Here is a 15167-nt window from a genome sequence, read left to right as displayed (position 1 = left end):
GCACAAAAGATTCGAAGAAGAGTTGAAACAAAGACAGACATTCTTTTGTCATGGCTTTCTTTCAAAGCATATATTGCGTACAAATGTACCAATCTCAAACGTTTGGTACTTTTAGATCAACTTTTCTTTGAATCACAAAAGATTCGAAGAAAAGTTGAAACAAAGACAGACATAACAATGATATGTCTACCTTTGAACTGTATATGACAGTTCATATGCATCAAAAACAGATTGTTGATGCATATGTTTCATCTTTTCTTTGAAGCACAAAAGATTCGAAGAAGAGTTGAAACAAAGACAGACATTCTTTTGTCATGGCTTTCTTTCAAAGCATATATTGCGTACAAATGTACCAATCTCAAACGTTTGGTACTTTTAGATCAACTTTTCTTTGAATCACAAAAGATTCGAAGAAAAGTTGAAACAAAAACAATCATTATATAATAATGGCTGTCTTTGATGCAACTTTGAGAAGAATCACAAATGATTCTTCACAAAGTTGCATTATGAGCAACATTCGCTTGTTATTGTTGTCAATACAAGTGAATGTTGCACACAAAGACAATCATTATATAATAATGAGTGTCTTTGATGCAACTTTGAGAAGAATCACAAATGATTCTTCTCAAAGTTGCATTATGAGCAACATTCGCTTGTTATTGTTGTCAATACAAGTGAATGTTGCACACAAAGACAATCATTATATAATAATGAGTGTCTTTGATACAACTTTAAGAAGAATCACAAATGATTCTTCACAAAGTTGCTCATGACAACAATAACTTGTTATTGTTGTCAATACAAGTGAATGTTGCACACAAAGACAACCATTGTCTATCAATGGCTGTCTTTTTTTCAATTTTTCTTCGAATCCTTTATGATTTCAAGACAAGTTGATACATATCTACTAATTCTTTGAGACTTGTACAATTCTAACCAATATATGCTTTTAAAGAAAGCCATCACAAAACAATGGCTTTCTTTCTATCCACTTTTCTTTGAATCTTCTTTGATTTAAAGAAAAGATGAAACATATGCATCAACAATCTGTTTTGAGCATATGAACTGTCATATACAGTTCAAGGTAGACATATCATTGTTATATCTGTCTTGGTTTCAAATTTTCTTTGAATTTTTTGTGATTCAAAAAAAGTTGATACATATGTACCAATCGTTTGAGATTAGTACATTTGTACGTCATATATACCCTTCAAAATTTCTTCAGATGTTAACTGATTCAATAAATTAATTTATTATCAATTTCAAACTACTCATCACATTCAATATAGCACAATAATGATAATTAGATAAATTCTTTATTTCCATATCCAATTATTTAGCAAATACAACACATATACAAGTCATTACGGTTAAAACAGTAACTTTATCATTTTTATATCTCATTCGATTTATTTTATCTAATGTTGAAATCATTTTCACAAACTCATATTATACTTTTAATATTCTTTTTAAAATCTAAATAATTTAGTCTAAAACGTTATAATAAAATTTGTAATTTTCGAAAATTGAAACTCGTCGTTTCAATTTTCGAAAATTAGGATTCTCGAAATTAATACAAACACTTTTTAAAAAGCTTTGTATTCAAATTTCGAGAATTTTTTTTTAATTTATCTTGCTCCTTTTCTCTATAATTTTAATAATAACTAATTCTACATGACTTTCCTATTGTGTATTTTATATTTATTTTACTATTAAAAAACCGTTAACTAACGTACTTTTTTGGTGAATAACATTTTACTTTTTTTTTATTAATTACTATCTCCTATAATCTATTTAAATTCATTTAATCATATTTGATTTACAAAAATTCATTTATTTTTGGTGTGATATGTCCTATCATTCTACTCCCTTTTTTTCTCATCATCATTTTTCAATTAACTTACTAGTATCACGAACAATTTGCACTGTTGATATGATCTACCAAACTTCGGTCTTAATTCAAAAAGTACAAATTTTATTTTAAAAACAAACGTGTGGTTCCTAATTGGATATCTCGTTTACGATACTTTACTAAGAACACATTACATTAGAATCAAGCTCTAAGAATTCTAATAGAAAATTATTTAGAATTTTGCATTCAAACTTGACCCTATCATTTGAAGTTAAATTTATTAATGGTTTTACAAATAAACAATTTATACTCGATAAACCTACCTTTTTATCATGATTCGTTTTTTCTTCAAATTACACTTCAAGAGATCATTTTTATGCTATTCATCCATATTCAAAATGATTTATTAGGAAGTGTATGATTTATCTATTATGATATTATTTAAATATATATATTAGATAGCTCAATATAATTGATTTATTATGCTCGAAACGAAATTTTTAACCTTATTCTATCGTTGACCCACCTCTGTTCTCTCTCTCAATTTTCAAAAGTCATTAATTTTGCATTACTTTATTTAAAATATAATTAACATTTGATAAAAACATTTATTATAATGCCATTTTGGATCAATCTTATGATATTTCAAATCTTTTAAAATACACTCATTCATAACAAATAGTTGCCCTAGACATGTGCGTAACCTCTGTGTACGATATTCCAACACCTTACGACCTGTATGCAAGTTTTTAATTATTGAATAAAAAAACAACAACATACCGTACTTCGAGTATAAAACATGTATACCCTAATAAAAACAAAAATTAGGACATATTTGATTTATGATTTCTTTTCACAAATCGAAATTTTGATCTCTCAATTTTAAACATTTTTCAAAAAAAAACTTATAAATATATTTCTTATTGTATAAAAAAAAAGGAAGTGGGGCTTCCAGGCGCGTTGCGCCCTCTAGCCCCGAAGATGTTTAGTATAAATGAAGTTCTTATATACGGGTCTTCCAGGAGCTTTTCACAAAATATATATGTTTTCATGTTTTGTCACTTTTCTGTCACTTTTCAGGTAAAAACATTTTTATTATTATATATAAATGAATTTTACAAAACCACCGTTACCGTTCTTTGGAAATAAGAGTAGATGTAAAGATATTCTATTGAGAGAACTTAAGAAACTACCGAATGGTCTAACATTTGTAGATTTGTTCGGTGGAAGTTTCTATATATCCCATTTGTGCCATACCGTATTCCCTGACTCAAAGATTATATGCAATGACTTCGACAACTATATGAACCGTCTCAAACATATACCAGACACAAACAATATATTGAAAGAGTTAAAAGAAAAGATACCTATAGGTAAGATGGAAAGTATACCATTAGATAAGAAAAATATTGTGAGAGAGGTTTTGAAAAAAGCAGAATATATAGACTGGGATAGTATATCTGCTAGACTATTATATAGTGGTTCTATAAGAGTTCATGACATTGAAACACTTATGTCAAAAGTTTTATATCTTAACTATACAAATGTTTTCAAAAAGAACATAGAAAAATATATTGAGGGTATAGAGTTTGTGAGATGTCGTTGGACAGAGTTGTATGAAAAATATAAAGACAAGGAAAATGTTTTCTTTATAGTGGACCCGCCGTTCTATAACACATGGGATTTTCAATACCAAGTAGACTGGACTTTGAGAGACTCTTTAGAAACTTTAGACGTTATACATAACCATCCATGCTTTTACTTTACATCCGATAAAAGTGGTTTGGAAACCGTTATGAGATGGTTAGAGGACATACATGACTATGAGTTTATATATGACAAGATAGAATATGAGAGAGGTCCTATAAACTGGAGAAAGTGTCACAATAAAGAAATTTTATTAGTAAGTAAATGTGGTTTGAAATAGGACTACTTGTTTTAGGTTTTTTCCATTGTGTCATTTATTTATTTGACGTGGCAGAAAAGTACAGAGAATATGAAGATGAACCAATGCCTGCAAATGTTCAGCATATGTACTCGTAAGAGATATTTTTATCTAATATTAAATGGACGCACAGAACTTAGCGAATGCACAGCAACCTGGACAACCAAACCCAGAGAATATTCCAAATGAAGTTAGAATACAAACTGCAATGGCAAACTATGGTCAAGTGCCAACAGATGTACAAATGCAAACTGCCATGTCAAATGACGCTGCGTTAGGTTTGCCACCATGGTATGCAAATATGAGATGGAAAGAGTTTTATACAAACCCTGAAGTGGGATATAAACAACTTTATGCAGATGACGCGAACACAGGAGTTGACCCAGAATATGTTTTCTACCAGAGGAGAAATAGAATGTATGAGCTCCAGTTAAAGAATGCTATGGAACTCAACAGGAAACGTAAAGACTAGGTGGACATTAGATTTTTACATATAGTAAAATGGGTTTCTTCAGTAGTATTGGAAACTTCTTCAGAAGAGTTGGAAGAGGTATATGGAATGGAATAAAATCTGTCGGAAAAGGAATTTGGAACGGTGTCAAAAATATTGGTAAAAGAGTAGGTCAGTTTGTTGGTATTATACCTAAAGACCCTGAACCAGAAGAACAAGCTCCTGTTATACAACAGCCTGAACCTGCACCACAGTCTAGTTGGCAACCAAATCCAACACCTCAACCGTATTAAAAAATTATATTTTTACCGTTCGATAGTAGTTGTATATGAAACTAAGTTCTAAGTAAAACGCATGGTATAATGGAATTATTCTCTTTCTTCCATCTGTAGTAAACCATACTTGAAAGTCTGAAATACTTCCACTCGGTGGTTCATATAACTTTGTAGGTTTTTCGTAAAAGTCATTTGCCAAGCATAAAAAAGAGTTTTGTGCGCCAGAAAATGAAGCATGAACTATAATAGCATCTTGGTCGAAAACATTTTCATATGTTCCATTAGGGTTTTCGACTTCATAAAAGTTCGGGTGTACTGGATATTCTGCAGGCTGATTTAACATCCTCATAAATCTATACCATGCCAAGTTGTTATATTTTGTAGAAATATAAACGTTTTCTCCAAGGTCTTCTATTCTATTGATTTTAACAGTTGCATTTTTCCTGTCATATATAATATCGAGATGGTACTCTCCTTCGTCAATGTTATACTGGTTTGCATATTCGAGATAGATATCGTTTATTTTTTCTTGAAAAGCTTGAAGAGTTGTTTCTAAGTTTACAAGCAAACTAACTTGTAAAAGTTTTCCCTGTTCAAATTTCTCATACGTACGTTTTTCTTTGTTATAGTATCGAACTACAAAACCGACCGTAAATGGGAAACCATGTATGGCTTCTGAAATGAACTTCATTCTACGAAAGCCAATAGCTTTTGTGACAGATGGGTCTCTTAACCATCTTAATGGGTAGTCAAAACGATAGCCTTCATGCTTTACGGTCTCTGTCTCAAACTTTTGACCTACATTAGTAAAAAGTTCATCTAATGGTTTAGTTGTAGCAACTCTTGAATTTTCTTTTCTATTGAAAGCATATTTTATCTAGAATAAAAATGTCAAATGAAACAGCGTCTATGAGAGAAATACAACACAACCGACAACTCATTATACAAGCTCTAAATAAGAACACAACAAACTTTTCAAACTATTCTAAGATATCTGAGTCATTGAAAGAAGGAAACTTAAAACTGACATTAAACCCAATGACAGATGAGTTTCTATTTCAAGACAAGAAGAACAATACTGTCTGTATAAATCCAACAAAAGGAACTTTAAACGAGAAACCTATAAATGAACTTCTTTTGAAAGCAGATGTTGACAACAAAGCTGACAAAGAATATGTAGACGATGCAATAGCAAAAGAAGAAGAAAGAGCTAACAATGCTTATGCAACAAAAGAACATACTCATCCTGAACTAGCAGACAAAACATATGTTGACAATAAAATGTCAAGTGAAGTGACAAGAGCTGAAAACGAATATTCTAAAAAGACTCATACACATTCTATATCTGATATTACAAACTTACAAGAAACCTTAGAGACAAAAGCAAATAAGACTCATACACATACCATTGCAAATATTACAAACTTACAAGAAACCTTAAACAGTAAAAGTAACGTTGGACATACACATTCTATATCTGAAATAACAGACTTAAACGTTAGCCTTGAAAAGAAAGCAGATAAAACATATGTCAACAGTGAGTTAGAGAAGAAGGTGGATAAGGGATGTGTGGCTAGTGTGTTAGTGAAGAAGGCGGATAAGGAATATGTGGATGAAAAAGATAATGAAATTAAAGAAAGGGTTGAATGGTATCATGAATGGACATCGAAGATTTTAAAAACTAAAGCTGATACAGGATGGGTTTCAGGATGTTTAGACTTTAAAGCGGATAAAACATATGTTAACGATGAGTTAGAGAAGAAAGCGGATAAGGAATATGTTAACGATGAGTTAGAGAAGAAAGCAGATAAAACATATGTCAATGAAATATACCAAAGTTTAGTTGGAACAAAAAATATTGAAACTATTGTTGGTGACTTTTCTATCTATGAAGAAAACAAATATTTTAGATGGGAGTTTGTACAGTCCTTAAAAAATGGTATACGGTATAAACTCATTCCGAAAAATAACAATGAAATGTATGTAAGCTATAAAAATAATGATGGTACACAAGTTAAAGTTCCATTAGACAACAACTGCTACTTAAACTTATATGGAGACGAACAAAAGAAATATTTAAGTGTTTATGAAATGACAGATATGACATTGCCTGACCCAGCTCCAGCACCATATTATTATGACTATGGAGATGACGACAGAACACCACATGTAGATGAACAAAAGCAAACATTATATTTAGAATATTATAGATATAAAAGATATAATGCAATAGAAAAAACGAGAATAGTATACTATTATGAAGATGACAGAAATAAATATTATAGTCAAGATTTTACCTACCCTGAAAACATAAGATTAGAGATTGGGACAAAGTTGCAATTCGGCACTTTTTGTAAAAAAAATGGGGTCATACTCATAATGAATAGAGACTTATAGCCAAGTCTTGATATCATGCAGGGAGAATATACATTGATAAGCAATTATATTTTATAGTAGTAGTATTCAGAAATTCTTACAATTTACAATACAATTTTCAAAAATGGATAAAGACTTATAGCCAAGTCTTGATATCATGCAGGGAGAATATACATTGATAAGCAATTATATTTTATAGTAGTAGTATTCAGAAATTCTTACAATTTACAATACAATTTTCAAAAATGGATAAAGACCAATAGCCAAGTCTTGATATCATGCAGGGAGACTCTCTACAAATACAAAAAATTGATTATCATAAGGAAATACAAATTTATCAATTTTCATGTGAAAATTACATAAATTTGTTCTCCCATAAATAGCAATAATACTTTGAATGTTATATTAAGTAATATAGCTTCAGGTAAATAAGCTTACACTTCAAAAATATACTGTTTATTCATTAATTTTAAAAAAAGTCCAAATTATCTAATCTTGCTTACTCTTCCTTTAAACTTCTTTGTGCCAAATTTAATATTGTCTTCAAAGATGGAATAAGGACATTAGGTTCAATCCTTCGGCTTTCGACAATTTCCAAAATGTGTTGAATTAATTTCAAACATTCATCGTGTTTTGAAGCTCTTTGCTCAACAATCTGATTACCTGCCCTTGTAAGAATTCTTACTGCTCTATCTTCATTCAAAACATTAGCGACTTGAACCTTAATAATCGCATTTGGAATCACAACAGTGATGAGAGTTATGACGATATAAAAAAATATTTTATTATACTCATTCGAAATTAAAAATAATAAAATTTATATATATTAATTTCATTAAATCAAGGTTAAAAATCTCACCGGAAAAATAACCTCAGTGTGATAAATTTATCACCGGAAAAATTTACAATAAGGTTAATACCGAAAATATCGAAAAATAAACATTTAAGGTTAATTTAAGAGTATGCACTTTTGTCACCTACTCCATAAGATTATATTATAAAAAATATTCTGACACAAACCAGAAGAAACCTGAAATAGTTGCACTATATTTTAAGCTCAAAAGAGACAATCCTATAATGTCTCATATGTTTGATTTAATGAACCCAGTAGGTTCTATTTATACATCTATGGAAGCAAGTGGTCCTCAAGTAATGTTTGGTGTTGGTGCATGGGAACAAATAGTCGACAGGTTTTTGTATTGTGCAAACTCTTCAAAGGAAACAGGTGGAAGCAAAAAGATATCTGTCGACAACTTGCCACCACATAGTCATTCTGGTACAACAAGTTCTAATGGAAACCATAGTCATAGGGTTTGCAAACAAGGATATAACACTGTTTCTCAGACTTCAATGCAAATTCAAGTTATGTCAAGATCTCATTTTCCAAACGACCCAGTAGACTGGAATGGAATGTGGACAGATACAACTGGAAACCACCAACATACTTTTACAACAACATCTACAGGAAATGGAACAGACTACATGCCACCTTACATGACAGTTTACGCATGGTATAGAATTGCTTAGTCGTCATTTTCAACTTCTTTAGCATATTCGTCAGGAGTTGTCTTATATTTGTTAGGAACTGTCTTTGAAAGTATACCACCTTGAACTTTGACAAGTTGGAAACGAGGTCTGACAATAGTAGTTTTATCTTCTGCTTGCAGTCTGTACATTTTGCCATGTTTGCCTAAAACTTCATAATATTCTCTTGTATACTTTCTTCTATTTTTACGAACACGAACGTGAGTACCTGTCGGGTTCCCATTGTTGTCATAGTCAATAGTATTTTCATATGGGTCGCGTTTAGGTATTTCTATTTTTACTTTGTCACCTTTCTGAAGTTTGAAGCCCGGCATTCTTTCTTGTTTGTCTCTTTTGACTAAATTGTTAAATATATAGTCTTTCTCTAAGTCAGGGTTGTTTTTCATTTCTTCGGGGAGTGGTTTCCCAAACCTTTTTGTTTACGGCTATTGTAAATATTTAAAACTTGTCTCATCTTTGCCATGGAGAAGTGTCTATACTTGTCGTCATATGACATTTCATTTGCTTCACCACCTTGTGGTTGGTTTAAGTCTCTTAACATTTTTATACAACCGTCAATGACACCAAGAGCAGAATGGTTTTGGTCGACAATGAAATATTGGTTTACATTTTTTGAACGCAGATAGTTTTTAATATCGTCTGATTTGAAAGAACTTTCATAGTCAGATGTCAGTTTTGTTGGATGGTATTTGTCAACGAATATTGTCAAAGCAGTTTTCACATCTAAAATATTTTTGGACCATAATGGTATGGCTTCACAGTATCTTGTGTTTTGACCGACAAATATTAGCCAGTATGGTGGTCCATCTGTTCTAACTCTCGGAATGTTTTCCAAGATATCCATAAACCAAGCATTTGGTGTTGAACTAAAGATTTTTACCATGAGTGCTTTCTTTGTTGCCTTAGAAACATAGGGTCCTTGTTTGAATTCGTCATTTTTTAACCCATAAGAAATGGGTTTATTTGGCGCATTAGCAGGAGTTGCATCCAGATTTTTGCCCGCAGTGGGAACAATAGCCAGAGGTGTATTTGGAGTTGGAAGGAAGATTTTGAGTACATTAGGTATACTTAAAGAGAAAGCACAACCTATTATACAAACTGTACAGAAAGGTTGGGATGTAGCACGAGATGCAACAAATCTTATTCCAAATCCTGAAACAAGAGGAAAAGTTCAAGGATGGATGGACAATGTAGGAAGACAAGCAGGAAACTATTATAACAAAGCAAATGACTACTATAACCAAGCAGGACACTATATGGACCAAGGTGAAAGATTCTTTAACAGAGGATATAACCATGCACAACAGTGGGTAAACAATAACCAACCTCAACCGCCTCAAACGTGGGAATGTAAATTTTTTTACTGAGATGAAATGAACAATACAGCATTGAGACAAATGGGTTCAAGATGGATTTGTCGGCTTCCAGCAGTTACACAACGTGTTTGTCAAGTTCTTCCTATACCTCAGGAAGTTTTAGACCGACTTAAAAAACCTAAACAACCAGTTGAAAACAAACCAAACTAAAATTTTTTACTGAGATGAAATGACCGAAGAAGTTGAAACGGTAGATTTGACACCACAAACAAAAAGTTCAGAACCATTGTCAAAACCTTTCAAAGAACTTACAGATGAAGAGAAAAATTCAATAATAGAAAGTGCCAGGTCTGGAAATACAAACCCTAACTACAAAGTCACTTTTCATAAAAATGGAACGGCAAGTATCTCAAAAAAGAAACAGACTCTCACAAATAAAATATTGAAGTCTGAAGGAGCTTTCGAGACAACAGATGGAAAAGTTTACTTCACTGACCAACAGTTCATTATAGAACATCTCATTGACTTAGAGTCGAAATATTCTAAACTTTACAACAAACACAAAAAGTTGAAAGGAAAACAAAAACAAATGGCATATGATATTTATGAAGATGTTGACGACACAACTGTTCCTGCAAGTGAAGTAAAGTCAGAGGAACCGAAAAGTGACGAAAAACCGATAGAAGAAGAGAAACCAAAAACTGAAGATAAACCAAAACCAAAGTTTAGTTTCCAAACTAAACCAAGTCAACCTTCATTAGCTGGTATGGGTTGGCGTCAAAGACTTATGGCAGCAGGCGGTTATGTTAAGTAAAGAAAAAAAATATTTTTTTATTTTTATAAAAATGCCCCCATATAGAATGGATAGAAAATCTGCTAGAATAAAAGCAGAGTTGCAAAGATATGGTTGGAGAGTTTCGAAGAATTTTAAATATAGGAAGGGAAGACCCATAAAAGTCTATGACAAATTGTCTGGTCTTCGCTACGAAATGGATTTGGAAACAGCACGTGCAAATTATCCAAACAGACTAGAGAGGTTAGAAGAAGAACGTCTTATGGACATGCCTTTCGATGTTAGTGAACCTCAAGTTGAAGGACACGACGGCTTTGCCAGATTCTACTGGAAACATGACGAACAATTGCATCCTTTGAGAAGGAAAAAAGGAAAAGGTGAAGACACACATGCTCCCATGGAAAGAACAAGATATTCATATGAAAAGTATCGTGAAGTTAGAAGTCAAATTACATCTGGTCGAACCTTTACAGTAAACTTTGACGAAGGAAAGAACAAAGAAGGCTTCATGGGTGTACTTGCTGCAATTCAAGACGGAAATAAGAAAGGACACAATCTCAGATTGACCATAACAGATTTGGATGGTCACATTTACTATGCACATGGCAATGAACAAACAGCCGCACAACTTCTTGACGCTTTCAAGACTACAAAGAGAGAACAAATGGTTGACTCCGACTCAGACATTTTGAATGCAATTGAAGGAATTGCAAGTGTCAAGTTCGAATGGTACCAACCTAACCCTCAAGCAGTCAGACAACATGCTGGATACTTCCCGTTCATAAATAAGTCTGACATTGACTTGACAAGGTATGGAATTTACAATTCAATTGAAATAATTGTCAATGAACCTTGTATTCTTACATGTCTCAGGAACTCTGGTCTTGTTACAGATGAGAAGATGAAGTATCTTGAGTCATGTGTGAAGACAAGGTACATTCTCAGAGGTCAATTGGCAAAAATTGCACCGTTGGCAAATGTCAATATCCGAGTTAACATACCTACAGCTAAAGGTTCTTCACATGACGACTATGTTGTTGACAAAGACTTACCATGGTTGAAGATTGTAATTTTCAACAACCACTTCATGTTGAACGAAAGTCTTACAAACCCATTGTTCGGAAAAGGCAAGTGCAACATTGTCAGAGCTGTAAACATTCTTTTCGAGAAAGGTTTGTTGGAACCAATTCCAGATGACAAGCTGACAGAAACTTTTGTACCAAAAGACGAAACAAACTTTTCATTGTTAGCAAGACCAAAAGTTGTTCCAGACAAAGTTCTAGCACAAAAGAAGTACACAGTTCCAAAAGGAGTTGGATTGTTCGGATACCAACCTGAACCAGAAGAACTTCCAATGAGGTTGCAAGAACTTCAAGATGCTATAAACAAACTTCCATTGAGACATCCAATTGACGTCAAATTGTATTGGAGAGCTTCTGAGTTAGGTCAGAAGGTTTTATATGAAACAGGTTGCTTCGACGATGTTTATGAGATAACAGGAGAAGTTTCTCAGAAGATAAGAGACTCACTTGAATTTCCACAAACTGGACCAATTGGTTGCGACAAGTTCGACTCAGATGAAAAGATATACTATGTCGACCTTAACGCTGCATACATGAGGTTTGTCCAATATATTCCGACTGGAATTCCAAACGAAGATGGTGAGTTCCCGGGAAGGAACTATACAGTTGGAAAAGTCATACAACAACTGTATGATATTAGGGAAGCTTCAAACCCCAAACTTGCAATGACACTCAAATTGCTTATGAATTCGACATGGGGATATTCCATTAAGAAACCTCAAGAGATGAAGAGTAAACATTATGAGAAGGTCGACAACTTTGTTGAAAGGTTTTCTCCTTTTGTTTTGAAGTACGAATTCACTCAAGGTCAAAGTGGCTTAGTAACCACATTAAAACCTATTGTCGAACATTGGTCTTACCCTCAGTTCGCAAAAGCAGTCCTTGACAACTACAACAAATTCTTCTCCGAAGTCAAATCCAAAGTGAAGGTTTACTATGAGAACATTGACGCACTCATGACGAACGAAGAAGGATACAACAAACTCATTGAAATGGGAATGGTCGGTGAAAAGATGGGCTGTTTTAAGCTAGATAAGGTATTTTCCGAAGTTCATGTCCTCTCCAAGCGTAAGTACTGGGGCATACTTGAAGACGGCACAGAAATAAAACATTGCATGAAGTAAAAACGTTTTTCAAAAAAGTGACATTTTTTAAATTTTATTTGAAATGTACGCTGAGTTTGTTGGAGAAGACCGTTGGGAAACTTGTTTGTTAGATGAGAAATAAAACATTGCATGAAGTAAAAAATTTTTAAAACAATATATTTTTACATATATTAAATGCTTCAGGTTGAAAAACAAAGAACAAAAGTAGCAGATACAAAACCGTTAGACTATATCTTTACAAATGCTGGTAGGACTATTTCAGATGAAGAAATTTCATCCGGAGCATACAGGTTTGACTATCCAATTCGTTGGCTTCAAAGTCCTTCAGATGCAAAGGCAATAGGATTTAGAAGAGTTTTGTTTTCAAATAGAACTAACGCATTTATGTTCGCAGTATATTTTCATGGGCAGTATAAAGGTTCTGATGGTCTAATAGACAAATTTGACGAAATGAGAATCTTTACGGTTCGTTCAGACGAAAGTCTTGAGAAAACTCTAAATGACTTTCAAACTCAAATGAACAAATATTATTGGGAATTTCAAGAAAAATACGACTCTTTACTAAATGGAACATACTATCTGAAACTAGAATATGACAAGATGAACTCCACCGTTTCATTTCAAAAGATTGAAATTAACCCTCCAAGAGATACAGAGTTTTTATTTTGGAAAGTAGACAAACGTTCTTGGGCACAATTTCTTCGGTTACTAAACCAGAACGAACCATTACCACCAGATGGTCCATTTAAATTTATACTTCCACCAGCAGATTTGACAGTTTATAGAAACGTATTTGACCCTCAAAATGTTATGTGTCATGCAAGTTTCAGTTCAAGCAACAATAGTTTTCTATGTATTGGTAAGGACTTTTATGACTTTGCTTCTAAATTCTACGAACCACCTAGTAACAGTTTCTCTGACTTTCAAGTTTGGTTCACAACAAATGGTGTGCAACATATAATACCATTGTACTATGACTTTTATCTCGAATTGTCTTTCATATATAACTACGGAAAAGTGCTGAAAAAGTATTGAAAAATAAAGTTTAGGGTAGATGGTTAGATCTAACCTCATTTCTACCCTCATTTCTACCCTCTTTTTTCACCTGTTTTTTCACCTGTTTTTTCACCCGTTGAATTTTGTATAAAAACCAACCGTCTGTATTCTGGCGGTTGCTATATTCTTCACAAAATGCTTGTTTTGAGGTCGAGCCACTTTTGGCTCCACCGTATTCTTTCTACCATCGTAGAAAACACACAAAACTCTTGAATTTTGTTGCTGAATTCAATAAAAATATATTTTAGGGTAGATGGTTAGATCTAACCTCATTTCTAACCTCATTTCTACCCTCATTTCTACCATCGTAGAAAACACACAAAACTCTTGAATTTTGACACTTTCACAAAAAACATAAAAAATAAAGTTAGTTTTTTTAAAAAAATATTTTTTATTTTTATTGTAAGAACATGTTAGCAACAACTTCACCAAACTCGTTAGTCATGAACCCAACATCTATGTTAGTAGAAATGAAAAGCTTCATTCCTTCTTCATATACTTTCGAAACAGAAATCCAGAAGATAAAGCAGGAACTTCTCCAAGGAGATTTAGGCTGTAGTGCGAAAGATGAAACAAATGAAGAATATCTTTATGAAATGCAGGATATTATTGACCATCTACCTAAACTTCCTGAAATACAACAACAAAAGCTTACTATTCCAGAATTTGAAGAAATTGAAGTCAAAGCAACTGACTCAGTAGAAATAAAGAAGTTCATACGTAAGGTTAACTATGAGTTTCTTGGATTTCATTGCAACCACAAAGTCATGGACAAAGACTGCGATATGGTATATAAGAATGTTTCTGACATATATAAATCTGAAGAATTTAAGACCTACGACAACTTTGTTTCGTTAGTTGCTGAATGTGTATGGCAGATAAGAGATAAAGATAGAAGAGGTAAAATATGGAACGGACAAATAAAACCCGCAACTTTTGAGTTAAAGAAAACCATTGACGCCTTAGTTGTTTTAGCAGGTAAGGTTTCAGAATATAACGCAAAAATGAACCCACAATGTTCAAAATGTAAAGCAGCAATAAGGAAATATAACTATTCTGTCAAAGAGATAGAACGTATGCGAAACGACTATGCTGATTTAAAGAAAGAAGCAGAGAAACCAGCAGAAGATAAAATGGACATGTTGACATTTCTGAACAAAAACTATCCAACTGCTGACGATTTCCTTCTTTCAGATGTCAAGAAGAAATATAAAGATACATTCAATATTGTGAAAACTTTTGACATACTGACAGAAGAAATAGAAGCCACAAAATTGTTTAGAATTTCACGAATTCACAATGTTTACCATGTAAAACGCTTATAAAACTTTATGGTAGAAATGAGGGTAGAAATGAGGTTAGATCTAACC

General features: G+C 32.8%; 9 protein-coding genes and 2 pseudogenes across 11 annotated transcripts, besides 3 other annotated features; 9 read left to right on the top strand and 2 right to left on the bottom strand.

The window, feature by feature from the left end:
* Nucleotides 1–2764: 2764 nt before the first annotated feature.
* Nucleotides 2765–15167: part of a mobile genetic element that runs on past the window's edge.
* On the top strand, nt 3919–4207 carry TVAGG3_0124940 (uncharacterized protein; the record flags this gene model as incomplete). The annotated part of the gene is made up of 1 exon (XM_051223718.1): nt 3919–4207. A coding segment is annotated over one exon (289 nt), but the record flags the coding sequence as incomplete, so codon positions are not given.
* TVAGG3_0124930 (serine threonine-protein phosphatase family) lies at nt 4299–4541 on the top strand (the record flags this gene model as incomplete). Its single annotated transcript, XM_051223717.1, has 1 exon — nt 4299–4541. The coding sequence occupies one exon, from the start codon at nt 4299–4301 to the stop codon at nt 4539–4541; it is 243 nt and encodes an 80-aa protein (XP_051108703.1).
* Nucleotides 4546–5393, bottom strand: TVAGG3_0124920 (annotated as a pseudogene). Its single transcript has one exon. A coding segment is annotated over exon 1 (848 nt).
* Nucleotides 6843–7668: a mobile genetic element.
* Nucleotides 7672–7882: a mobile genetic element.
* Nucleotides 8441–9288, bottom strand: TVAGG3_0124890 (annotated as a pseudogene). Its single transcript has one exon. A coding segment is annotated over exon 1 (848 nt).
* Nucleotides 9398–9798, top strand: TVAGG3_0124880 (uncharacterized protein; the record flags this gene model as incomplete). The annotated part of the gene is made up of 1 exon (XM_051223716.1): nt 9398–9798. A coding segment is annotated over one exon (401 nt), but the record flags the coding sequence as incomplete, so codon positions are not given.
* On the top strand, nt 10209–10574 carry TVAGG3_0124870 (phage tail repeat-like family; the record flags this gene model as incomplete). Its single annotated transcript, XM_051223715.1, has 1 exon — nt 10209–10574. A coding segment is annotated over one exon (366 nt), but the record flags the coding sequence as incomplete, so codon positions are not given.
* On the top strand, nt 10621–11441 carry TVAGG3_0124860 (uncharacterized protein; the record flags this gene model as incomplete). The annotated part of the gene is made up of 1 exon (XM_051223714.1): nt 10621–11441. A coding segment is annotated over one exon (821 nt), but the record flags the coding sequence as incomplete, so codon positions are not given.
* TVAGG3_0124850 (DNA/RNA polymerases family) lies at nt 11455–12367 on the top strand (the record flags this gene model as incomplete). The annotated part of the gene is made up of 1 exon (XM_051223713.1): nt 11455–12367. A coding segment is annotated over one exon (913 nt), but the record flags the coding sequence as incomplete, so codon positions are not given.
* TVAGG3_0124840 (uncharacterized protein) lies at nt 12592–12759 on the top strand (the record flags this gene model as incomplete). The annotated part of the gene is made up of 1 exon (XM_051223712.1): nt 12592–12759. The coding sequence occupies one exon, from the start codon at nt 12592–12594 to the stop codon at nt 12757–12759; it is 168 nt and encodes a 55-aa protein (XP_051108698.1).
* TVAGG3_0124830 (uncharacterized protein) lies at nt 12916–13776 on the top strand (the record flags this gene model as incomplete). The annotated part of the gene is made up of 1 exon (XM_051223711.1): nt 12916–13776. One exon carries the CDS (start codon nt 12916–12918, stop codon nt 13774–13776), a length of 861 nt encoding a protein of 286 aa, XP_051108697.1.
* TVAGG3_0124820 (organellar and viral DNA polymerase type B) lies at nt 14208–15122 on the top strand (the record flags this gene model as incomplete). The annotated part of the gene is made up of 1 exon (XM_051223710.1): nt 14208–15122. The coding sequence occupies one exon, from the start codon at nt 14208–14210 to the stop codon at nt 15120–15122; it is 915 nt and encodes a 304-aa protein (XP_051108696.1).

Source organism: Trichomonas vaginalis, chromosome IV (assembly GCF_026262505.1).
Source record: "Trichomonas vaginalis G3 chromosome IV, whole genome shotgun sequence".
Taxonomy (NCBI): domain Eukaryota; phylum Parabasalia; order Trichomonadida; family Trichomonadidae; genus Trichomonas; species Trichomonas vaginalis.
The sequence above is the reverse complement of the archived record's forward strand: the minus strand, read 5'-3'. Positions and strand labels throughout refer to the sequence as shown.